This window comes from Corvus kubaryi, unplaced genomic scaffold, assembly GCF_017639235.1.
Source record: "Corvus kubaryi isolate FWS band 111438036 unplaced genomic scaffold, C.kubaryi_AGA036_p1.0 37300, whole genome shotgun sequence".
Classification (NCBI taxonomy): domain Eukaryota; kingdom Metazoa; phylum Chordata; class Aves; order Passeriformes; family Corvidae; genus Corvus; species Corvus kubaryi.
In genome coordinates this window covers 6,820,905-6,845,336 of record NW_024581093.1, presented here as the reverse complement: position 1 = coordinate 6,845,336, position 24,432 = coordinate 6,820,905, and the positions used below count along the sequence as shown (strand labels likewise).

Below are 24,432 nucleotides of genomic sequence, written 5' to 3'. Positions count from 1 at the left end.
CGCGGAAGCCTGCGGGTGGTCGCAGCCCCGCTGCAGAGCAAGATATGGGCGCGGCCGCGCTGCGGCCGCCGCCTGGTGCTGGGCGCCGCGCCGGAGACAATAGCGGCCGGCAGCACGCATGCTCCCGCCCCCGGCCCCCCCGGCCCGCCGCCCTTAACCCCTGCACCGCCGCCGCCCGGCGCTGCGCTTGCCGCCGCGGGACGCGGAGCCGCCGCTGCACCGGCGGGCGGGCGCTGCCCCGCGGAACACAACCCTCGACCCACGCCGCGCACATATCTTGCTCTGCAGCGGGGCTGCGACCACCCGCAGGCTTCCGCGACCAGAGCCCCTCCAGGGAGGCTGGACCCGCCCGGGAGCCCGCTTCGGGCCGTGGGACCCCCAGCGACTCCACGGGACTCGCTGCCCCAGTTCACCGGGACGGGGGCGGGTGGTGGGGTAGTGAGTGGTGGGACTACATCTCCCAGCAGCCCCCGCACGGCTCCCCTTAGTGCGCAGGCGCCGCGCGGGCTCCGCCGGGGCGGCCCAAGATGGCGGCGCGCTGGAGCAGCGAGAATGTGGTGGTGGAGTTCCGCGACGCCCAGGTCGGAGGGCCCGGGGGCTGCCGCATCACCGCGCCGCGGGGGCAGCCCCCGGCCGGCCCGTGTTGAGCGGAGCGGGGGGAGGTCCCGGTCCGGGAGGGCTCGGCGGCCCCGCGGGGCCTTTCGCCGACGATGGACGGGGCTGAGGCGGTCTGGAGTCGTTTGCGCGGAGATAACGCCTTAATTTATGGGGCGCTTAATTTCTAATCTTAATCAGGTCTTGTATGTTATTTTTAAAATATACTGTCAGGCCTTGTGTAAGATATTGCCACTTCCCACGCGTCTTTCCTCATTTCCTTTTGCAGGAGGTGCTCAAGGCCAGCGTGGATGGGGCTCTGAGCAACCTGGTCTAGAGAAAACTGTGTGCGTATGGCAGGGGGTTGGAACGAGATGAGCTTTAAGGTCTTTTCCAACCCAAACCATTCTATGGCTCTGTCAGTTTTCCCGGAGACTGTTACAGCTACTGTCTCACTGCCAAATAAATTACTAAGTGTTGCTGGATTAAAATGAAAAGTGGGTTACATTTTTTTGTAAATAGCAAAAAGGTCAGCTTTTGTTTTTGAAGGTGATGGTAACAGGAGAACTCCCCTCAGAGTTTGCTCGCATGCTTTCATAGAAATTGTTCTTACATCCTTGGAAGTGTTCATGGCTAGGCCGGACAAGGCTTGGAGCAGTCTGGCTTAGTGGAAGGTGTCCCTGCCCATGACAGGGATTTGGAACAAGATGATCTTTAAGGTCCTTTCCAAACCAAGCCATTGTGGGATTCTATGATTCTGTTCTAAGAAACATGGGGTTTTTAAGGTGCTGGTAATTGCTTAACAGAGCTAGATACAGTGGGTGAACTATGAACTACTTCAGCAGGAAATGCCAAAAAATTAAAATAAATAGAAGCTCTTCTAGAATGGAAGCTCTCTTGTCTCATTTGTCCTCTTGTGCTGGAGCAGTAACAGCTTCACCATTGCAAACAGAGGCATTGAATCCTGTGTGCTGCAGCCAGCCTACCTTCTGTAAGCTCACAAAGCTTTTCACTTTTATACCTCAAAAGCTTTGTATCAGTTTTCCTCCCAGAAGCATTAAAGCAGCCTTGTCTGCTACTGAGGATTTGCCCTCAGGAAACCAGTAATGAGATACGAGGGTACATCTTCCTACATCACAGATTCACATTGCATCTGGCTTAGGAGATAGGAGGCCCCATGACTTTATTGCTTACTCATAATGACTGGTGTGTGGGAGAAGAAGGGGCAGGTGTTGCCATTCCCTGCTGCAGCAGTTGGTTTCAGTGTCACTCTTGCACTGGCACAAACCTTGGCAGAGGGTGAACACGGGTGTTTTGGTCACTTTGCTTTGCTCTGGTGTGATCTTTCTGGAGCTGTTCTGACCTGCCTGCTCTCCTGTATGAAACCAGAGAACTGCTGGGGCTGCCAGACTGCTGCTTCAGGATAAACTCATTTATATGTTTGTGCCTGAGGTTTTTTTTACGAGTCTGCGGGAACATTTTTGCAGGTGGGAAACACGAGCTTGAGAAATTGGAGCACCTTGGCTGAAATCATCCAGTACCGGGCTTGAGCTCTGCATGTAGGCCACACTATCTCCAAAATCCCTATCCCAAAACCAACCTAAATGGAAATGAGTCAAAAGAGTGGGCAGCTGTTACATTTGTAGCCAGTACACTTCTGCAAGCACTGCAGTTCACCGTGCTGGGGTGTGTCATGAGAAAGCTACAGCACCCAACCTGTAACGCTTCGGAAAATCACTGTGTTTTGGGGCCAGCGTTACCTACAAGTGTCATTTTTCTGTACAAGCTGACAGAGGTGGCAGTCTCTGTATTCTTCTGATTTAGATGAGACCCACAGGCTCTTCTTGGGCTGTTTGCACTATAAAAAGGAGAGTAAAACTCACCCACTGCTGAAATAGAACCATTTGTAGCAACTCAGTGTGTTGATGGGGGTTTAGGTATGCAGGGAACTGGTGTTGCTTGTTAAGAGTTTGCAGCTCTTGAAAAACAGCCTAGCCATGTCAAATGGGGTTGGTCTGTTAACTCTCAGGTGGAGAGAATGAAGCTAAATTGAAAACTAATGAAAGCTCAGACATGAAAAGGAGTTTTCCTTGGCTTACCTGGCAGAAATCGAGTGAAATGCCAAAGTAGATGCTTGAAGTCTGAGAAGATGCTACCTGGGCTGTAGGCTCAGAGCAGGTTCTCAAATGTGCAGTGCTCCCACTGTGCTTACTCATGTCATTGTTATTCATGAACAGTAGTTCTAGCTATCCACAGTGTTGTTTTAGGACAAAAACTGCTTTCAGGTTGGTTTGTTCAGTTTCAACTCCCCTCTTCTAGAAGGTTGTGCTGTGAAGACTGACAGCGCTATGCCAAGCACATTAAATGGCAGCTGTTTGGTGTTTTTTCCTGTGCCTAGATAAGACTCTTGTATCTTAGGGAACTGTTTGTTGCTGTAAAACAACTTAATTTGTGACCCATCAGAGTAGCAGCCTGACAGATGTGAAACTTTTTACTTCATTTTTATTGTTCATTACATTTGATGATGTTTGGTGCCTGGAAAAAAACAGTTTACCAGTGTTCATTATTGAAAACAATTTGTAAGGATTTATGAGATCCTTTATATACAAGTAAACTTGTATATAAAATTATCAATCACTTCAAATTGACATGGTTTTTTTTTTTGTCTTGAGGAAAGATGGCCCCAACTGTATGAAATATATCTCCTGACTAGCTCTTTGTCACATGAGAAAACTCCAGCTACTATAATGGCTTTAGTGATCCTCATTTTAATTTCTCAGAAGAAAAATGTGTAACATCTGGGAAAAGTTCTTTCTTCTGTTGGTTTGTTTTGTTTGTTTGTTTGTGGGGGTTTTTTTAAATGGATTTAGTAACCTACTTTTTTCATAGGCTTTTTTTCTGTGTTTTGCAAGGTGCCAAGGAGTCTAGAAAGCTGGAATTGTTTAGAGATCTTAAAACTAGCTCCTTATTTACAGCGTTAGGTTTAGGACTAGGGAAACCTTGTCAGAAGATTGGATTTGCTGCCTAGTAAAAAGTAGTGAAAGGGGGTTGTTTGTGGAACAGTAAAAGTGGTGAAACTGGTCTTGGTTTACCATGAGCTGAAACTCTGTGGGCAACTGTAGCTCTTTGCCGTGTGGTCTCTAGAGAAGAATGGGTCTGTGATGATGTTTTTCTCTTACTTGGGGTATTTGCAAGGAGGGGATGGACCCTGGCTGAAAAAGCTCAGAATTTGTGATGGTTATTTTACTATCAGATCTGACTGAAATGGAGTAGGATTTCTGTATTGTCTGTCAGGTTTTAGTGATGCTTGTAAGTAGTAACTGTGGGACACCCTGAAATCTTGTTACATCCATGCTGAGAGCACTTAAAATCCTGAACAGCAGCAGGAGATACATCCGGAGCCTTCAGAGGCACCTTTGAAGATGACAGCAATTAGTGTGAAGAATGTGGGGCATATTCTGATTTTGTACTGTGAATGCTCAAAACCCTATTGAAGTCATATCTATGTTTATGGGCTGAACTGTTCGGCTTTCCAAGTAAAATTTTCCTTTATTCTCTTGGCATTTAAACAAGCTGATCAGCCAGTTCATTCTGCACAAAAAGAGGGGGAGACAATATCCAAACAGTCCTTTTTTTAAAGTTTTTTTTTCTAATGGCCTTTAAGTTATCTTATAGCCTTCTTTACAAGCAATGCCAAAGTAAATTCTGATGCCTCTTGGCCATCTCTCATTTTTGGAGAACAGCCATACACAAATGGTTGCACTTCTATCTCCCAGTACATATATAATTAAATCTGGCCCTGCAATGAAAGAGAGAGACTGAGAAAGTTCCTGAGCAGGAGCAGAGGCTGATTAATACACATTATTAGAGATTGCTGATTGAAAGACTGCAGCTGTGATTGCCATAGTGGGGAGAAGGGAGCAAGGTCTTAGTGCTCATAATGTCGTCTGCCAGGTCTTGTCTTCAGTTTGCGCTAACAAAGATGTTTTATGTGTGCTGTACTGCATCCCAAAATCGACCACTACACTCTGTGCTACTTTAAAGGGATGTTACTTTAATGAACTCCTCCCTGAAGCCATGTGTTTGACTGAGCAGCTGACCTGAGAGGTATTATTTAGTTTTGGTCTGTGTTTCTCTTTAACAGGCGACTGCGATGTCAGTGGATTGCCTGGGACAGCGCGCTGTACTCTCGGGGTGAGTGTGACAGTCATTTCCACAAGCCAGACCAGCAACCTGCAGGCTGACCTCAGCTGAGCAGTTGATGGATTGTTTCAGAAAGGTGCAGCTGAATTCTGTTCAAAGCTTAATGAAACTGATTCTGGGTCATGTTCCCAATGGGATACAGAGTGGAGAGACAGCAACAAGAGCACAGTAAAATACTGTTGTGGCTTTCCTGGTAAATTCCTTCCCAAAACCCCATATGGGAGGTGGAACATCATGAAGTCCTATTTGGATTGTGCTGAAATACAGATTAGATTATTTTCTAACAAAATTTGCCCCAAGTATGCCCATGGGGCTCTCTGACGTGCTTCTCTGCAGGTTCAGTGTGGGATAATACAAAGAGCAGTCAGTGCCACAGACTCCCAAGTTGCCCAAGCTCCAAGGAGAGCTTGGTCTTATGTATCCACCTCCAGGGCAAGTCTTCAACCAGCTTGGCAGGGCCTTTCCAGCTCCTGCCTTTCAGTACTAACAGCTATTCCTGTCCCACTCTCAGTGACACAATTGCCACACCAATTAGGATGTTAATTTCAGAATCATGTGAGTGTAGCTGATCTTTGGTCAGCCTTCAAGTAACCAAGTCCTTTGGTACAACTCGGAGGGGTGCTTGCTTCTGTGCAAACTCTTAGTCTGGCAGCTCTGCACAGGAATAACAGGAGGGTTGGCCAGTGCTCAGAGCAGCTGTATGGTCACTATGCAGCTGAAAGATGATGCTCATGTGGTTAATTATGTGGGGTTCAACATGTTTTGATGCTGGTCTTCCATAGGGTTCAGCTGGCTCACAATTATTTCTGGGCAGTGTCTCTTGCTTGTAAGATGAATCACACAGGATACCTTGCTTTGTGGGGAGTTGGCCACATCCAGCAGGATGTATGAGCTCAGGTTTGCCATCATGCAGAATTATTTCTGCTGCATATAGAGTTAGCTCAGGTAGGTAATGGAACCGAATCTGTGCAGGACTGTGTCCACCCACGTTAACAAGCTGCTGCAGCTGAGCATCAGCTCTGTGCAGGTGTTCTTGTACTGTTGGTGGAACCAAGCCCTCAGACTGGTGTGGAAAGAAGCACCCACATAGAATCATCTTTGTCAAGGCTCATTAACTCTTGCTCAGAGCAACCTATCCAGGCTGAAGCTGTTGCATTGCACTCCCAGGCCTGTGGCACTTTGCTGCAGCAGCAGCATTAGGTCAGCAAAGCCTATTTGAATATGTTTGCACCATTTTCCAGCACTTCCTTTTGTATCCAAGTTATCTGGGTTTTCCTGTGGTGTGAGCTATCTATTACATTTGCAGGCCTTTTCTACTTTCACCGTGTCTTGTCTTTGTTGGGGGGCTGTGTTGTTTTTTTTTTTTTAAGTCAATTTTGAAGTATGTAGTCAAATGTAGCATTTTCAGGAATACTGTTTTCACTTGTCTTGTGAAATGCTTCTCTTTTGAGTCTTGTGCCTCTAGGCACAAGGCTGTGAGCTCTGTGTGAGCTTGGGGTTTTGAGATCAGTCCTGTGAGATGCAGCCCCTTTGTGTCTGTGTGTCTTGCAGCCGCCGTTTCCTCTACATCGTTAACCTGGATGCACCAAATGAGGGTCATCGAAAGATCTCCCGGCAGAGCAAGTGGGACATTGGGGCGGTGCAGTGGAACCCCCACGACAGCTACGCCTACTACTTTGCAGCTTCGGTAAGTTCACTCATTTAAAAGCTGTAACTCATCGTCTTCCCTGGTCTTTCTTTCATGGGTGAGCCTCTGCAGAGCTGGAAGGCTGTGTGGAGCTGGTACAGACATGCTTCTGCAAGTCACATTACAAGATCAAGGCCTAACTGATTTTCTGCCAGCGAGGTGTTTGGCTTGATGGCTCTCAGTTATTGGGCAGTCAGGGTTGAATGTAGTTTTGCTTGCGTGTCATTTACAAAATACTTTGGCAAAGAAATCAAACATCCAAATGGTCCTTTTCTGGAGGGCAGTGCTCTCTTTCTGATTTCCGTTTTGAGATTTGTGCACTTCTTGAATGTCTTGTTCTGTGCTGTTTTGTTTTCACCTCCCTGCCTTGCTGCTCAGCTGTGGTGCACCAGGAAGCCTGTAAATAGCACAGGTCAATACTAGCTCAGTGCTGTAACAATTGGGATTTGCAGCTGGGCATGGACTGGATCAGTGAGGAGTTCCATGAGGCAGTGAGTTGGGCTGAAGAAGCAGTAATGACCGTGTGAGACTGAGTGCAGTTTTTGGCTCTGCTCTATGCTTGGTCTGTCATGCTCTGCAGCTTGTTCACCCAGAGCCCTGAGCTCTGCTGGTGGATCTCTCAGCCGTCACCCACAGCACCATGGTAATTGGCACCAGCCAGGTGCAGACTGTTTTCTGGGTGAGCTGCCTTTTCTGCTGTGTTGTGTCTGCTTTTATAGCCTGAGAGTCCTGAGCTAGCTAGAGATGGAGAGATTTCATCTATTTTTTTTTGAGAAAACACCTAGTTGAAGGTGATTTCTTAGGATTTTTATTCCTTTTGCGTCCTGGATTGGCTAGGATTTTAATTAAAGGCAGTTTTAAAAGTGGACTGGTGCTGTCAGCTGGGAGCCTCTACCTGTTTGTTCTCTAACATTCCCCAGCCTCTCTCTTCCCTGCTGTGGCACATGACTGACATCTTAAAGGTGCCTTCAGCAGCAGTCTGCTTCTGAGTGAGAGTTAGTAAAACTGGCGAAAAGGTGTCCTTCAGTGCCACTTCTGTGTACAGTTTGTGGAAATCAAAACCAAGTAAGGAAATGCACTGGGCAGGCCACAAGTGGAGTGGGAAAGCTTCTTTTCAAACACACTCTGAAGACAATATCCAGCGATGAGTTCATGCTGATCTGAGCAGGACCGTGCTGCAAAGGGGAGCTGTGCCCATCTTGCCCATCTGAGCACTCCTGCCTCTTGCTGCTCTGAGTGGACACAGGAACCCATCTTGTTTCAGACTGAAACCAGGTGTAGCTGGCATCAGACCTTGCTGCTTCTGTTTATAAACAAAGATGCTATGATGCTCTGGAGATTTGAAGATAGCTGCTGACACACACTGGTTGAGGAATTCCCCAAGATGAGATAAGGCAGCTTTTTCAGTTTGGGTGAAAACCACCACCTTTTCAGCCATTTCACTGTGTTGTAGACAGCCCGAGGGTCTTATCCCTCTTCATCCCTGTGGATGGAAAAGGAGTGTAAAAGGCAGCCATCCTGTTTGCCAGCAGCCTTGCCTGGTTTGCAGTCCTGTTAATTGGAAGTGGTGCAGGCAGAGGGGAATCTGTCCTTGTGTTTAGCTTCTTTCCAGAAGAGCTGGAGCAAATCCTTTTGCTGTGCTTGGCTGTGTCTGCCCTCTGGCTCATGCATGTTTCTGGGGACTCGGAAGCTGTTGTTTCAGGAATGCTGTTGTTTTCAATCCTAGGTCCTTGTTTTTTCTTTTGTATGGCCACAGATTCTTGAACAAGGGGGTGATGAAATTGTTGGAAGTGAATACTGATACTTAGTACAATCAGAGTTTTTTAGAAAATGCTCCTGTTGGGAGGAGCAGTCTCTCTGGTGATGGTTATCTTGTATCTTGTCTCTGCAGTACTGGATAAGCCCATGGGATAATTTCACTCTACCCCTTAAATACTTCTGTCAATGAGAAACATGCAGAGAGTTGGTTTTTGCCCTAAGCTCTTGTGCAGCCCTGCTGTGAGCAGTTAGAGAAATGCCATATATTATTGCTGAGCAGGGACGAGACCTTCCATTTCAGAGAAGGCTGTAACGTTTTATCTATCTGCAAGTTGAAATTCACATGAAGCAGCTTTGGGGTAGGAAGAAAATCCACCACCACAAAAAAAACCTGCCACAAAAATTGCAAGGTAACAGTTGGACTCTGTGATCTTAGAGGTCTTTTCCAACCTCAACAATTGTGTGTTTCTGTGAAGTCTCTTATCTTTTCCCTCATCTGCCTAAAAGTCTGAAAATGAGGAAATAATGAAAATAACATTTTAAGGTTATGTTCTTTCTGGTTTTGAAAAATCAGCATGAATTTCCAGTCATGATCCACTGTGCTTGACACTCTATGCACTCACAAAGGCAATTCCTGCCCCAGAAAGATTAGAGTTGGCCTGGCCTGAAGTGAACCTTGATTGAGACAGAATATGAACTTGCAGCACAATAACTAGTTTCAAGTAACTTCGTGTGTGGCTGCATATTCCTGGAATGAGTGAAGGAACCCTAAGTAATGTTGTCATTGATACATCTGGTTTGCCTTTGTTTTTTACAGTTAGTGATAAACACTTAAAGTTTTTCTTCTGGGCTGGCAGGGATGGGGGGAGTACACTTGAGGAGGTGACCTTGAAGCCATTAGACTGTATTGTTTGTGTTTGGCAATGGCCCTGATCATCCCAGAACAGAATTGAGAGAGAGCCGAGGACGACCAGAGGTAATCCATCATCCCCCTCACCAAAAACTCCAGTTGTGAATCTAACAGACGGGCAGGGTATTCCTGCAGAGAGAATTTATCTGCCTGTTGCCTGCAGTTACAGCATGTTGTTAGGAAATAAAGGCTCTGAGAACATAATTTTGTGGAAACATTTTGCAATGTGGCTTTTTTTCCTCTCATTCTAGTTTATCTCCAATTTTTAGTGGGTATAATTAAAGTATAAGCTTTTGAAAGTCCTTGCAGCCTGTATTTCATCTTTGCTCTCCTGCTCTGGGCAAGGACTTTGCTAATCACAGCATGACTCATTGTTAACTGAGGTTGTTCAAAGTGAAGGAAACCTGGTCCTAACACACAGATCCCTGTACTGCCTTGTTGGCCTGAGACTGTCTCTCTTTTCTTCCATCTAATTGCAGAGCAACCAGCGCGTTGACCTGTATAAGTGGAAGGAAGGTAATGGGGAAGTCTGCACATCTCTGCAAGGACACACACGTGTGATCAGGTGAGGAACAAGCAATGCTGTGGGCTGCTGAGTGGAAAATGATGCATCGTTTCATAGAAGCGGAATGTTTCGGTCCTGGCCCCGTCAGGCACTGTCTGAGCCTGTCTTTACTCACTTCTCTAGACTGGACTGCCTTCCCATTTGGTGATGATGTCATATGTGAAGCAGCTCACCCTCTCATGGCTCCCCCAATATATCACCTTAGCCCTTGATGGCTTGAGTGTCATTGCCTTAGGCTGCCATCCTTGTAAAGAGCAGCAGCCATTGTCTGGGAAACAGATAGCAGCATGTTTATTAAATTGAATCCCAGCTGTGTTTCTGTGTGATAGCAGCTTAATTAAAGCAGGTAATCCCAAAGACCAAGTTTAGAGAGTGTTACAATGGTGCAGGGGAGATTTTTGCCTGATGTTTTAAGGTCGTATTTCAATGCTGGGTTGGAAATGCAGTTGAAGAACTGTTTTTACTCAAGCTCCTGACTGTGGAAAGTATTTGCAGCCCTTGAAATGACAGTTGTTTGGGCTGACTGGAGACTGTTTGTGTCCCAGGTGCACTTGGTGTACCCAACAGGGAGGCATCGCAGAGTGAGGAGTAGATGCCAAGGATGTGTGGTTACTGAGAACTCTTTGAGACAGTGTCCCTTTGCCTGGAGGGGAAAGAGCACACACACAGTAGCTGTAAAGTTCAGGGCTAGGAGGATGCTTCACTGGAATTTACTTAGAAGCATTTCATTGCTTCTTGGAATTTACTTAGAGAAATTATTAAGATCTTGCTTTTTACTTTAAAAGTTTCAGTAGATGTCATGGAGTTGCTGTGAATTTATTGGAAAATGTACTGGTGGCCTGTGAGAAGTTGATGCAAACTCTGTGTGCGCTTTTCTTTACTGATCTACTATGATTTTGCATTTGCAGTGACCTGGACTGGGCAGTGTTTGAGCCAGATCTACTGGTCACCAGTTCAGTGGACACATACATCTACATTTGGGACATCAAGTAAGAATCAGTATGTTTCTGCATTTTGGGGAAATCACTGGACTCCTTTCCATAATTATAAGCTTGCAGGGCAATGCACACCCTGATGGGTGCTGCTCTTCAGCTGTACTTGCAAGGGCTTCAGCTACTTCCCATTGTCTCCAAGATGACTTCTGCTCCCCTATTTTCAAGCCAATTCAGAGTCAGTGATGGGCAGTAGAGTGGTACAGTTAAACTATAACTGTCTGGCTTCACTCCCTGCCCACTTTAGATTTGCAGGCTTTTCTTGGAGCCCAAGTGTTCCTCAACCTGTTGGGTTTTTTTAGCTGAATTAATGAGCACCATTTCATGGTCCTGTAGTCATGTTCTGCTAAATTCAGTGATTGTTGCTGGTTCTCCCTCCGTGGTGGGAAGACTGACAATGGTATTCAGGAAGGTTTTCCTGTTTGTACCTTCCCTTGTTTCCTGGTGCTGCTTTCTGCCATGAGTATTTTCAGCAGATAGTTCCAACTATATGTCCAAATTTAAGCCCATATTTTACACCTGAGAAGCAAGGAGCTGGCACTGGGACTTCTGGGTTCTCTTGCTGGCTGTACAATAACTCTTTATCACCCCCAGCAAATCACTTTGTTCCTCTCTGCCTCCCTTACTCAGTTATAATAGGAGGATAATTATATAACCCCCCTGCACTAGGCTACTTGGAGGCTTGCTTAGCTCCTGTGAACAACCACTTAGATCCTTGGTCAAATGGTGCTTCAGAATGACAATATATTATTAATGTGTAATTAAAAGACATAGAGATACAATAACTGCTGGTTGTTTTCCTGTGATACTATTTTATCACCAAGCAGAAAAAATAGAGTTCTCTGAAGGTTATCAGAAGTCCTCCTTTAACTCTGTTGTGCCCTTCCATTGTTTTGTGCCTGCCTGTGTCACTTGCCCAGAAATGCTTCCTTAGGCAGTCTCTGAAAGTGTCTACATCCCACTTGTGCTAGGAAAGGCTCTGAGCTTGTTGTGGCACTGAGGTCCTGGTGCTGCTAGCCTCCAGCAAATTAACATCCTGCTGAAGTGACTGTCTCTAATGACACCCTAGGGAGGTAGTCCTGCAGTAAGGGCAGCTGGAAATTCCCCACTTAATTTTTCATACAAAATGACTTTTTGATTAGGCAGAAACTCTTAGAGGAAGAGGTGCGGTCCATTCCAGAAAATGCTCTGCTTTTCAGCAAACAGAAAAAGCTGAAGACAATATTCCTTATTTTCACTGGCACTTTTCATAAAGAGCAGGTGAATTCCTGAGGAGCCAGGCCAGGAATTAAATTATTACCTTGATCTGTGCCCTGGCTGCTAGGAGTTGTCGTGGTGCCACACCGGTTCCTGCTGCTGTGGAATTTGGTTTGTAGACAGACAGAATTTAGACTGCACACAGCTGGGCTGATTTCCTACTAATATTGTTATTATATGCTAGACATGAAGTTTTTGCTCTGTAGTAACTGCTCCATCTGCTTTAAATCAGGATCTGCAAAGGCTCGACAAATGCATCAGTGGCTTTTGTCGAGTGTTTCCACAGCTCTGTTTGTTCCTTTAATCCTCCTTGGAAAGGCTGTTTTGTTGCTTCCTGCAGCAACAATTTGTGAGCCCTGTTTCCTTGCCTACCCAGTTGCAATATGCAACACTTTGTGTATGTTTCTCTTCTCTCTAGTCCCGTCCAGCTCTGGCCTCTGTCCTAAACTTCCTGCTGCATGTGGTGGCAAGGATCATAGAATAGTTTGGGTTGGAAGGGACCTTAAAGATCTAGTTCCATCCCTCTGCCAAGTGCAGGGACACCTTCCAGTAGACCAGGTTGCTCCAAGCCTCATCCAACCTGGTCTTGAACACTTCCAGGATGGCTGTTGTCCTCCAGCTGGTCACCTTTATTCCATTTAATGCTGGTGCATTTTGGTAAGCAGAAGGTACATTAGGTCTGAAGGCAGCAATAACATTAGTACCGGAATAGCAGGGAGCTCACTGGGAAGGTTGGACTATGCTGTGTGTACTCACAGTGGCCACGTTGTATTTCAGAGACACCAGGAAGCCCACAGTCTCGCTCTCTGCAGTTGGTAAGTCTGATGTGTATGACATCGGCAGTAAACAACGTTATTGTTGCATGCCCCTACTGTTACTCCTCCCTCCCTTCATGCTCCAAGGCCAGGCATGGCAAAGTACAGAAGTGCCACCATGTGTGATTGTCACATGTAGGAGCAGCCTGAACTCTAAAAGTTCACAGCTCCTTTTAGAGAAGCAGAATTCAGAAGAGATGTGGAGCCCCTTGAGGTTCCCAGGCATGGAGGGCAGTTATGGTCCTTGAACTTGCTGTCCTGATATTGGTGAACAGCTACATGGAGCTTCCTCTGTGCTTAACCACCCTGCTGCACTGCTTTTCCTGGATCGTCTGTCTGTAATTTCCTCACGTCCTTTTATGTTTGATTGGATCAGTTGAGGAACTGAACCACACCTCAGGCAGCCCTGTGCCAGCCTGTCCCCTTGCTCACTGAGGGTTGGGCACAGCAGCTGGCTGTATCCGCTTCCCTGCGGCACCTGCAATGTTCAAGTAGCACACAAGGTGCTGTCTTTGGGCTGTGCTCTTGTCCTGGCTGCTGGCAGGGTGAGTGTCCAGCCCCTGCAATACCACGCCCTGGCAGGTGCTGCGTGTCCGTCCTCACCGGCTGGAGCTGGCACTGGGCACAGATGATGAGCAAAACGTCCTTTCACTGAGTTACTGTCCCCAGTACTGGAGCAGTCCTCACGATGTGTAACTCTTATGCTCTGCTGCTTACATCTCCTTAGGCTACACATCTGCAGCAGCTCCCAGTCCCCTCCCAGCCAGCAAAGCTCTCTGTCACAGAAATACAAAAACCTTACTGAGTCAGAGAGAAGCAGTGGTCGGTTCTGGTGTCTGGGGTGAGGTTTCACGGCTGAGCCAGCCCAGCAGCCTGCTCCCCAGAAAGCTTCCTTGCTTCCTTCTTTCCTCCTGTGCCTGATGCTGTTTAATGCTGGTCCAGACATTTGTGTACCCTTCAGTGAGTGGATCAAGTCAATCAACTGGCAGTCTATTTGCAGCTTTTTATCCCCCGAAATAGCTTTTTGCCAGGTTGTCAGGATGAATCTGCTCACCATGCAGCAGGAGGTGGGTAGTGGAGGTGGGGAGTAGCAGCAGGCGAGATCTGTTTAGCTTTCTCATGGATCTCACCTTTCTGATAGCTCAAAAGGTTTGAAAATACTGGCAGAATAAGGATGAACAGATGCATTATGCTTACAATACCTGAATAATCCACATTAACTGAAGCTGTGCTTTGTTTCTTCATAGAAATAACCACCCATCTTCTGATTTGACTGAGTCCCTCATGATATCACATATAAGTCATATCTGGACCATCATCCAGTTTCTTTACACTGTCATTCATGTCTTTGACTTCTGTGGTGTATTTTGACAGATGGGCCTTCTGGTCCACCCAGTGAGTCCACCTCCAGCTGGCCACGCCCAAGGTCACCTGCACAGCAGCCTTCTCCTACACCTGTATTTTAATCATAGATCAATGGCATTAGTTGCCTGTGTAGCAGCTGATAGTATGTAGGGTGGTGGGGAGATGAAACAGGCCCTAAGCACCTGGAAGTAACTTGAATAAAAAGAGAGGGGATTTGGGAAGGAGGTGATGAACCTACATTTCTGGTCTGGAGGAAGTTGCTCCATTGGAGCTAATGGACATGAGTATTTTAATCAGGTACAGCCCCTGGCTAGAAGATGTGATAAAGATCTCTAGGTATGCAGCTGGAACACTTGCTTTGCTGTCCTGAGGATACAAATGATACACTGAGGAATCAGGAGTTAATAATTTTCATGCCGTCCTTTATGATGGCTTCTGGGATATATCCTTCCTCTGAACTGCCTTTCCTGGGCTAAGAGCAGCTCTTGGCCCTGGCCATGGGACTACTTCTCTTTAATTGCTTGTTTTGGACTGCTGTGTTTGTGCTGCAGCTGGAGCTTCCCAGGTGAAATGGAACAAGAAAAATGCCAACTGTTTAGCAACAAGCCACGATGGGGATGTCCGAATATGGGACAAAAGGGTAAGCTGAGGGCTTTTTGAGCAGTCTGTACATATTCCCACCTACCCAATACAGACATTCCTCTGGTGACAGATAAATACTGAGGAAATGTACTACTTTATCCCAAATCTCTCTCATGGGTCAGTTTAAATTAGAGAGAATTGGGAGTCCAAGAGCCTGAAGAGAGTATGTAGGTAGCCTCCTTCCTCAGAAACTGTGTCCATTAACATTTTCCTTTTGATCTCATAGTACTTAACTGTTAAACTGAGTATAAAGCATGGTTTAGGGTTAGGTGCGCTTGGTGACTGGAATTTGCCACACCTTTAAACGATTTTTTCTTCAACTACTTTTGCTGAGCTATTTGCTGTTCCCCAGCAGGGGTGGTTGTTCTAACTGTCTTGCCCTTGTTACAGTGTCTCTTTTTATGCCAAAGATCTAGACCAAATTTCAGGAGTCCGGCGCTGAAAAGGACAATGTCTCTCCTTGCAGAAGCCCAGCACTGCAGTGGAGTATTTGGCAGCTCATCTCTCCAAAATCCATGGTCTGGACTGGCATCCTGACAATGAGTATACACTGGCCACTTCCAGCCAGGACAACTCTGTCAGGGTAAGTGTTGCTTCTGCAATTCATGCTAGGGAGGTGGAAGGATGGTGGAGCAGATCCCCTGCTGCTGCTGCTGAAGTTTGGGGGAGTGCTTTGGCATTGGCAAGATCTGGATCTTCATTGTTTGGTTTCTGGCCACCTGGTGTGTTGAGCCAGGACTGCACTTTCAGAACAGGCCGAGAGGTCATTGAAGAATGGGTGCACATATGTTTGCCACATATCTGTGGTGATCAGGGCAGTATTGAAGCTGAAAACAACTGCCTCTGCCTGTTGCTTGCCAGAAAGGAGCAGACCACAAATGCCAGAAGAGCCTTTTTCCCCGAAATGCAGTGTTGCCAGCCTCAAGCTGATTACAGCAACTTGAGGGGAGACATACTTCAGCCCCTGGAGTTTCCAAACTCATATTGAGCAGGATTATCAATAAGAGACTGCCACAAGCACTGCTGTGCAGGGCCTCTTACTTGAGGGGAAATAGCATGCTTTGTATGTCAGCCAAATGGAGTTCATTCACATTGAGCTAAGCTCTGAGGCGAATGCAATTCATGTGTATTCTAGCAAAGCAAAAGGTTAGATTCTTCATTAGAAAATTAGCAGTAACAGCAGGGTGGGCCTGCCTCCAGCCTGGACTGGCACACTGGCTGGCAGCCTGCAGGGTACCTTGTAGCTCTGAAAGCCCAAGCAGGCTGCCTGTCTCCCTGCTCTAATTACTCAAGCTATGATCACTGTGAATATGACCCCAAGTCACTCATTTTCTAAGGGATGCTGCCAGACGCTGATAGCTTGGTATTTGTCCTTTGGGGCCGTCTCTGCTGTTAATGAATGGGATTACTAATGATGCTGTGGGCACCCTGGCATGCTTTTTGGTCTGTTCTATCTGCAAGCCATGTGGAAAACTACAGCCTGAAAGTATAGCCAGCTGACTCCTGCCTTTGCTTGCCTTTCTCTTGGTTTGTTGTTTTTTTTTTTTTTAAGTTCTGGGATTACCGTCAGCCTCGGAAATACCTCAATATCCTTCCCTGCCAGGTTCCTGTCTGGAAGGCAAGATACACGGTGAGTGAGAAACTCCCACCAGCTCCACTTGTGCTCTGAGAAGAATGCACAAAGAGGCATTAAATAAAGAACCGCCCAAGAGCTTCTCACCAGTTCTACCTGTGGACATTATTAAGTTGATTTTAAAAATCCCTCTTGGTGCCTAAAAGACCTAGAAAAGCAGCATCCATAGTGGGGGCATTCAGGAGAAGGAGTGAGCAAGCACCCACCTATGTGAAGCTAAGGCTCCTTACATCAGTCATAACTGTTTTCTTCCCCAGAGATCTGAATGTGGCCTGAAGCCAGTGCTGTGCCTTGAATCTTTGATCGCCTTTCCCTGTCCTGACAGCAAGGGGTGTAGGATTGGGTTCCATGTTCCTCTGAGCACTGTGACCCTGAGGAGCTGCTGGGGCTCAGTCTCCAGGTAGCAGTTCTTGCAGCTCCAGGCAGATTGCAGTAAGGATCCCCAGTGAAAAGTCTGGTGAAATCCCTCCAGCCTCACTGCTGAAAAGTGAGGAAGCAGCAAAAGAAGTTACTCATCTTAAGTAAGCTGCATTGAGTATCTCAGTGTACTACATCTTACCCCTTGAAACACAGTGTTTTTGCACAGCAATTGCCTTGGCCCTACCCAGTTTTTGGCCTGATTCTGTTTTGTGCTGAGCTCATTTAAAACCTTTGCATTTGTGTTAGTGGGAAAAGGGAAAAATTAGAGTGTAATAGCAGGATGGGAACATAACTCTCCCTGGCTAACTGGAAGGATGCTTCTCTCTCAAGCCTTTCAGCAATGGGCTGGTGACGGTGATGGTCCCCCAACTCCGTCGGGAAAACAGTCTCCTCCTCTGGAATGTCTTTGACCTGAACACGCCTGTCCACACTTTCGTGGGACATGATGATGTGGTGCTGGAATTTCAGTGGAGGAAGCAGAAAGAAGGTGAGTTCAGGGCTGAATGTGCTCTCTTCCCTGCGCTGTGGCTGTCAGCTAACCAGGGGTGTGGAGACCTGGCTTCTGGTTGCAATCCTGTTGCTGTTTGACTCTTGCCTTTCTTTGGAGTAGCTCCTGCTCACCGTCCTGCCCCCACTGCCCACCTCAAACTACAGCTGTTCTGTACTGGTTTTATGGCAGTGCCCACGGAAGCACTGCCTTGTTTCCATGCTAACAAAGCAAATCTACAAATGCTGAGTGGGTCAGTGGTGACTCTCATTGCTTCCACTCTCCTGGGAGTCTCTTTTTAAATGAATCTTTCAGAATAAACTGTGCAAATTATTAAGATAGGTGCATGAGTGCAGGCACCCTGCCTCTGCTCAGAGCTGCAGGCTAACCAGTCAACCCCTCATATCATGGCCTGGATCAGCTGCCTCCAGCATATCCCAGACCGCAGACCCAGCAAGCTCACCTTACTTGTTTGCTGGACAAGGCAAGGGAGGAATAACATGGGATAGAGAGTCTGCTGCTAGAGTTCAGTGCTGACTAAATTTTCTAGTGTAAGCAGCTAAGAATAGGAGATTCCATACCAGAGGTTGCATAACCACACAGAGCACAGCTTTGTTTCCAGCACCTTGGCTGCCACTGCCAGAATGTGCATGTCTGGCTTTGGTGTCACTTGTGCTACAGCTTTGCAGTGCTGTGTAAAACTGCTGGTCCAGCCCTTGGCCACCAGCTGCTGGGGCCATTCAGTTAAGTCACCTCCTTCTCCATACCTTGATTTTCCTCTTTCAAAAAGAGGAGAGCAGTGGAGAACTATGTTAGGATCTGGAGGCACAGTCTAAGACAGTTTGTGAATGAACACTGAAACAGGCTTGAGCTACAGTTGGTTTTCTTAGCTGAGTTAATAGATACATACCCGAGACTGGATGTCTTGCTTGTCTCAAGCAACGTAAATCAATCACACAAACATTCTAAGTCTGCTTCAGTGTGGAGACAACCAAGATAGCACAAATTTCCTTCCACAGAGTCCGTTGTGCTGTATTTAGACAGCCCCTATGCCTCAGCAGAGGGGTGTAGGAAGCAGCTGTGCAGCAGCAAATTCCTAAGCATAGCAGCTGTTTGACAAGGGAAACTTAAAACTGTATCACAAGACCTAAACATGGACATAAATAGGTCTGTGTACCTCTGCCTGATAGATAGTATGTGGTTAGATCTATTTCCTTACAACCTGAACTTGGCATCACCCAACTCTTTCAGAAGCCAAAAGAGGAAGGGCAGAACCACTTTCTCTTAGCTTAGAAATGTTTTAAAACATCTACTTTTTGAAACAGATTTGATGAACTGAAATACATTTTCACTTTACAGTTATAGTTGAGAAACATTTATTTTTACAATACTATTTCTTCTATTTAAATAAATATTGTTGTGGATCTTGTTCATTCCTGGTTGGAAAACTTGTGCCACATTCATTATACTTTGTGCTTTTGGCTTGTAAATCACAGCCTGTTTAGGGGTGTGGTAACTGTGGTGTGGGGAGGCACAAAGCTGATGTACCTGGGTCAATCCCAAGTAGAAAAGAACTTGCTCTGCCTTTCAGTTTAGTGCCTTATCCATTGGATGTGCCTGCTGGCTTGTTTGAATCTGTTTGCACTAAACACAGGGCTGAGATAGTCTCTGTTTTCCAGCAGGGTCTCTAATTGTTTCTGTCCTCTTTAGGCTCTAAAGATTACCAGCTGGTTACGTGGTCCCGGGATCAGACCCTGCGGATGTGGCGGATTGACTCTCAGCTGCAGAGGGTACATGAGCACTCTGGCTCTTTAACAGTAGGCAGTTTTCTTACAGGCTGCCTTCACCTCCCCTTCCTTGCACTCACAGTCACTCCTCTGATATCCTAGAGCTGCAGACACAGCAGCCAGCTGCTGCTTCACTTTCCTCTTCTGCTCCAGCCCCAAAACATCCCCAGGGAGACCTGCGACGGGGCTTCTCTTTTGAGCCTGTGTCTCAAAAGTTTCTGTGGCTGTGTGAAGCTGCTTTGTTGTCTAACATTAAATGCAGAATTTTGTTTGGGGAAGGTAGAGGGCAGTTGCTGCCTGCATTGCCTCTAAAATGCCATGTCCGTGGCTGCAAGGCTGTATTTCTTGGCTGTTTAGGTGCCAGGTAAATGTAGGGATTGTGCCCTCCTCTCCCTCACCTTGTGTCCATTGCCTCTAAGCCTGGGGTGGGTGGTGTGAGTGTGTGGATCTGCAGCAGTTACAGATTCTGATGCAATTACTAGAACAGCTGTGCTGGCTCATACCAGAGGTTCATATGGCCACAGTGAGCCACATGGCCCTGTCACATCTTCAGCTGATGTCTTGGGAGGGGATAAGAATGAGGCAGGCATGGAGTGATGTTTCTCTCAAATGCCCTGTCAGCCTCCTGCAGTTTGCAGCTTAGAGGCTCATTGAGTCTGGCGCCTTTGTATTTGGTAGAGCTTGATGAGTTTCACTTCCACAGATTTGTTCTGTCTTTTCTTGGACCTGTGTACATTTTTGTCACCTTAAACATCTTAGCAACAGGGAGTTTCAAGGGTTTTCTGCATGTTGTGTGGAAAACCAGCTCATTTGTTTATTTTGCCACCTAATTTCGTACCATTGAAGATGAAATGAGCCATATTCTCTGTGTTACTGATGATTGTGTAGCCCTCCATCATATCCCTTCTCAGCTGCCTCCTTTTTCAAGTCAAGAGATCTTGATTTAATTTGTCCTTTGTACTAGAATTCTCTTTGATTGTCCTTTTGCCTTTCACGACCCTTTTTCAGTTTTACTATATACCTTTGGGGATGGGGATCTGAGCTTTGTTCTTTCCAAAGAATTCTCAGTGCTCACTTTAGTTTTTAAATTGTTTGGCATAATTCCATGAAGTCATCAGCTTAGTCTGGCTTCTACATGTTGTTCCCTCAGCTTGAACTTGCCATTTTTTCCCAATGTGTGTTGCTTTATATTTACCTGAGCCAAAGTTCATCTTTTAATACAGTTACTCTGGTAAGGTCCTTCTGTGATTGTTTGCCATCAGCCACACTTGTTACTGCCCTGAAAAACTTGGTGGCATCAGCAAACCTGGTCATTTCGCTATTCACCTCCTATTCCAGGTTTTTAATGAATATCTTGAGAAGCATGTGTCCCAGCACAGATCCTGCAGGAGTCCTGCAGGTCTGTAACAAACTTTCTCTGTGAAAAATGACCCTTTACTCCTACCTGATATATTTGTGAACATTTGATTTCTTTCCTGTCTTTAAATCAATTGTTCATTCATGTCAGAGCCTTTATTTTGCCTTTTATTTTTCCTCTGCTGGCTCCTGCTCTTTTGTCCTTGTCTTTGTCTGGATCAAACTACACACATGATGGCATGTTGCTGGTGACCAATGATGTAATTTGCTACATCACACCCTTACCCTTTCTCTTCCCTTCATCTTCCCAGTTTTCCTGTGCTGAACTTAAAATCCAGGGGTTTACAGTCTCATTTTGATACAGGATCTAGAACAATAGGGCCCCACGTATGCACCTGGGTCTCTAGATCCTACTGGAGTGTAAATATCAAATGCAGAAACTGTGCTACTATTAAATTTGATCTAAAAAACTAAACTAGTTTTAACAAATTAATTCAAGGAATTAAAGTCATATCAGTTTTAATTTTGACTAAAGGTAAACCTCTATTACTTAGACTGGCCCTGTCAATTAAGTGGCTTTTTAAGTGAGCAGGAGATTGGCCAGGCTGTCTGAGGTGACATAGTTGAAGGTGCTGGAAAGTGGACGATCACCTGTCTTTGTCACAGGAACAATGCAGTCTTAGTCATGACTGTTGCGTGGACAGACCTACCTTGCAAATCCATCTGTCTGGAGAAGTGAGTTGTTTAGTGGTGGCTCTTCCCACAGCTTGGATTCTGTTGTGCAGCATGTGGGTGTGTTTGTTCTTTTCAGCTCTGTGCTAATGATATCCTGGATGGAGTCGAGGACCTCATCGATGGCATTTCTCATCTGCCAGAGCCAGACAAGACCCTTCACCCTCAGGATGCAGAGCCCCAGCATAACTCTGGACATGGGGATGAGGAAGGTGAGAAGTGATGGCTTGTGGAACCTCAAATGCCAGCATCTTTGTGTTGGGAAGAAGATACATTTTGGCATAAGAAAACATCACAGGCAAAGCGCAACCTGCTGTTGTTTCAAAGGTTAATGGATTCCTCATCAGGGCAGAGGAAAAGCACTAGGGGTTCCTCAGGATGGTCCTCCCAAGTATTTTCTCTTTTAACACAATGATTCTAGCTGTAAAATGAAGCTCTTCCTTGTCATGATTTTAATTTAACTGCATTCTCTTTAGGTTGTAGTTGTGACTTGTTGCCAAAAGTAAGGCAATCAGAAGTAAGTTCTGCCTTTTAAGAAGATAGATTAGTTTAAGCCGAGAGATGAGCCCACAGAAGAGGGAGTGTGTGAGTAAGGCACTCTGACACAAGCTGCTTACATCACACCTGGTACCTAAACACTTCTGCTGGGGTCCCTGTGTGAACTGATCTAACCAGGAGGTGTTTGCTGGTGTCTTCACCAGAAGTAGATACAGAGACAGGTCATGCATTTTTGGTCATGTATTGATGAGAGGTGGCTGAAGGCTGGCAGAGCAGAGCGGGAGGGATAGTATCTCTGGCTTCTGAGATACTGAGGGGTGGATGGGAGAGACTCTGACAGAAAGTGTTTGTTTGTCCCTACAGAAAAGAAGGCATGCAAGGAAGGAACATGAAGGAGGGTTTGTGTGGTTAAGGCTCTGGCCAGGTTAAACATTCAGAGTTAGTGTTTGAACAGTGTAAGTACACGAATAGAAGAGGTTATAGCATCACATGGTGGTGATGTGCATGGAAAAAAGGTATCTAAAGAGATTTCTACAGCTACCCTGAGGAAGAAGAATTGGATGCACCAATGCCTTTATGCCAGTTTGGGTTTAAATTCACAGCTCCTTTCTGTGCTGTAGCCATGCCACAAATGGATCCCCACGTGATGGGTTTATGGGGAAGCAATTTGATTCTCCCTTTGCTTGCTAATAAACTGCAGAGAAGGGGAGAAGTGGTTTAATGTCTGTCCTTTGAATAAAGGAGCAGTTGTGAGGTCCCTTAGTGAAAGCATCTCTTCCTTACTGGAAGTTTCCTGCTCAGCAATCGCCAGTGAAGTCCCTCTCTGCCTCCTGTCCTGTGTGGTAACAGAAGAAGTTTCTGAAAGACATCAGAACTTCTGTCTATGTCAGGGTTTTAGAAGATGATAGAAAAAGCCCCAGCTACCTGTGCTCACTATGAGCAGTACTTCTGGGGCAGCACAACCTCTCTTGCTCCAGCTGGGAGCATTCTGGCTGCCTGATCTCTCTTTTTTCCACAGGAGAGAGTGAACTCTTTCACTGTCCCTGATGAGGCACATCCATACATCCCATGTGGTTTCTGTGTGGGTCTGGTTTCTCTGTGGTTTCTTCTTTGGTTCAGACTGGTATGGTTTTCCTTGTGGCCAAAGGGAATGATATGGCTTTTCTGTAGCAGGGTAGATTTTGCTGCAAATAACACAACTGCAGGATTAATGTACAAGCAAATCCCTAGGTAGGAATTTCAGTTCTTTCTAGCCAAAAGGTATTGTGGACTCTTGATGTTTCACCCTGGGGGTGGCTGCATTTAAGCTGCAGACAAAGCCTTCATGTTATATTAGTAAAGCACTTTGGGGGATCTTTGAAGAGAACAGCACTCTGCAGGCGAATGAGAGAGCCCCAGCTGTGCCTTCGCTGTGCAAGCTCTCCCTGCTGCTTATAGAGGAGCTTTAGGAATCTGTACAAATGTGTAGCTTTGGAGGATTAAAAACTAATTGGAAGGGAATGGGAGGAGAAGACAAAGGGAGGGTACTGCCCATACTGGGAACCTCAGAGATGGCTTTTCAGTAAGCTACATGCTGTCTTGAGCTAGAAATAATTATCTTTCCTGAGAGCCACTGATCTTCCTTTAATCTCCTTTTCAGCTCCCTTTTCTGGAATGTATCTAAGCACTGTAATAAAATTGCAAACAAGAATGATTGGCTAAGCATCCTACTTAACCAAATCCAGCAACCCACTGGGCAGTGGTAATACCAGATATTTGTCCCAACAGCAAAGTCAGTAACTTCTCGGTGAATGCCTGTAAAAGGTCAACTTTTTGCATTTCTTTTCATTTGGTTTTTTGGGTGTTTTTTTGCTAGGAATAGTCTGTGCAATTTGATATTGCAAGTGTGAAAATGACAGCTGAAAAATCAGGACTTCCCTTCTGTCCTTGGAACCATCATAAAAAGAAAAGATTTAGCCTTCTTAAGAAGTGGTGCCACAGCAAAATGCCCCAGTAGAGGTAAAGAAATAGCAAGAAATGAGGCAAAAGCCAGGCACAACCACAGGCAGAGACCAATTCTTCCAAAACTCAGTGAAGTTTGTTATCTTAACTGTAATTCTTTGTGTCCTGCAGCGCTTGTCTGGCTGTTTAAATGTGTTCTGGCCTTCAGGGGTTGTTGTCCTCCTGAAAACTGTTGGAACTGGAGAGTTAGACCCAGTATTTTGATGAGTCTTTAAAGGCTGTTAAAGCACTAGAGTGCTTTGCAACATTAAATGAAAATGGCTGTTACAAATGAATTAGGCTTCTATTAGGACCAGAAATACTCCCTGCTCTCTCCCAAAGCATTGTTATGCTTTGGAAGCTTTCCCTGAAAGTCAGGAGTGGTGGAGTGTTAGTCCCAAAGACCAGAGCTCCTCCTGGAGACTGCTTTGGCTGCAGTTCTTTCCTGCTGAGCTGAGACGCTCCACTTCAGCCGGTCGTGACTCTGGCAGCACTGTGTAGGGAGGAAAAAGGGTCTCACATGAGAAGAGAAGGACCATTTAGGACTGTACAGGGTACAGGCAGGTTCTGTAACCTTCCTGGGAACGCTGTGTGCAGACAGGTTTGGTTTTTTGAAGAGAAGGGTCAGAAACTTGCATCTAAACAACAGCTGAGACCCTCCAGCTCACAGGTCTTTGCCAGGTAAAACTCATACCTCCATGTGTCAGAAGAGCAGAGGAAAACCTGCTGCCTTGGCTGCCTCCTGACATCA

The 24,432-nt window shown here is 46.1% G+C and overlaps 1 protein-coding gene across 8 annotated transcripts in view; it reads left to right on the top strand.

The window, feature by feature from the left end:
• The first annotated feature begins 214 nt into the window (after nt 1-214).
• WDR59 (WD repeat domain 59) overlaps nt 215-24,432 on the top strand; it is a 49,248-nt gene continuing 25,030 nt past the window's right edge. For 2 of the 8 annotated variants that reach the window (XM_042027384.1, XM_042027383.1), the window contains exons 1-12: nt 220-581; nt 4,739-4,788; nt 6,349-6,484; nt 9,632-9,717; nt 10,626-10,706; nt 12,744-12,781; nt 14,698-14,786; nt 15,255-15,371; nt 16,341-16,418; nt 17,172-17,328; nt 19,039-19,118; nt 21,283-21,415. In XM_042027384.1, coding sequence (XP_041883318.1) covers nt 528-581; nt 4,739-4,788; nt 6,349-6,484; nt 9,632-9,717; nt 10,626-10,706; nt 12,744-12,781; nt 14,698-14,786; nt 15,255-15,371; nt 16,341-16,418; nt 17,172-17,328; nt 19,039-19,118; nt 21,283-21,415 — 1,099 coding nt within the window. In that variant the 5' untranslated portion in view covers nt 220-527. The other 6 variants (XR_006015899.1, XM_042027387.1, XM_042027381.1 and 3 more) reach the window with 6 other exon arrangements.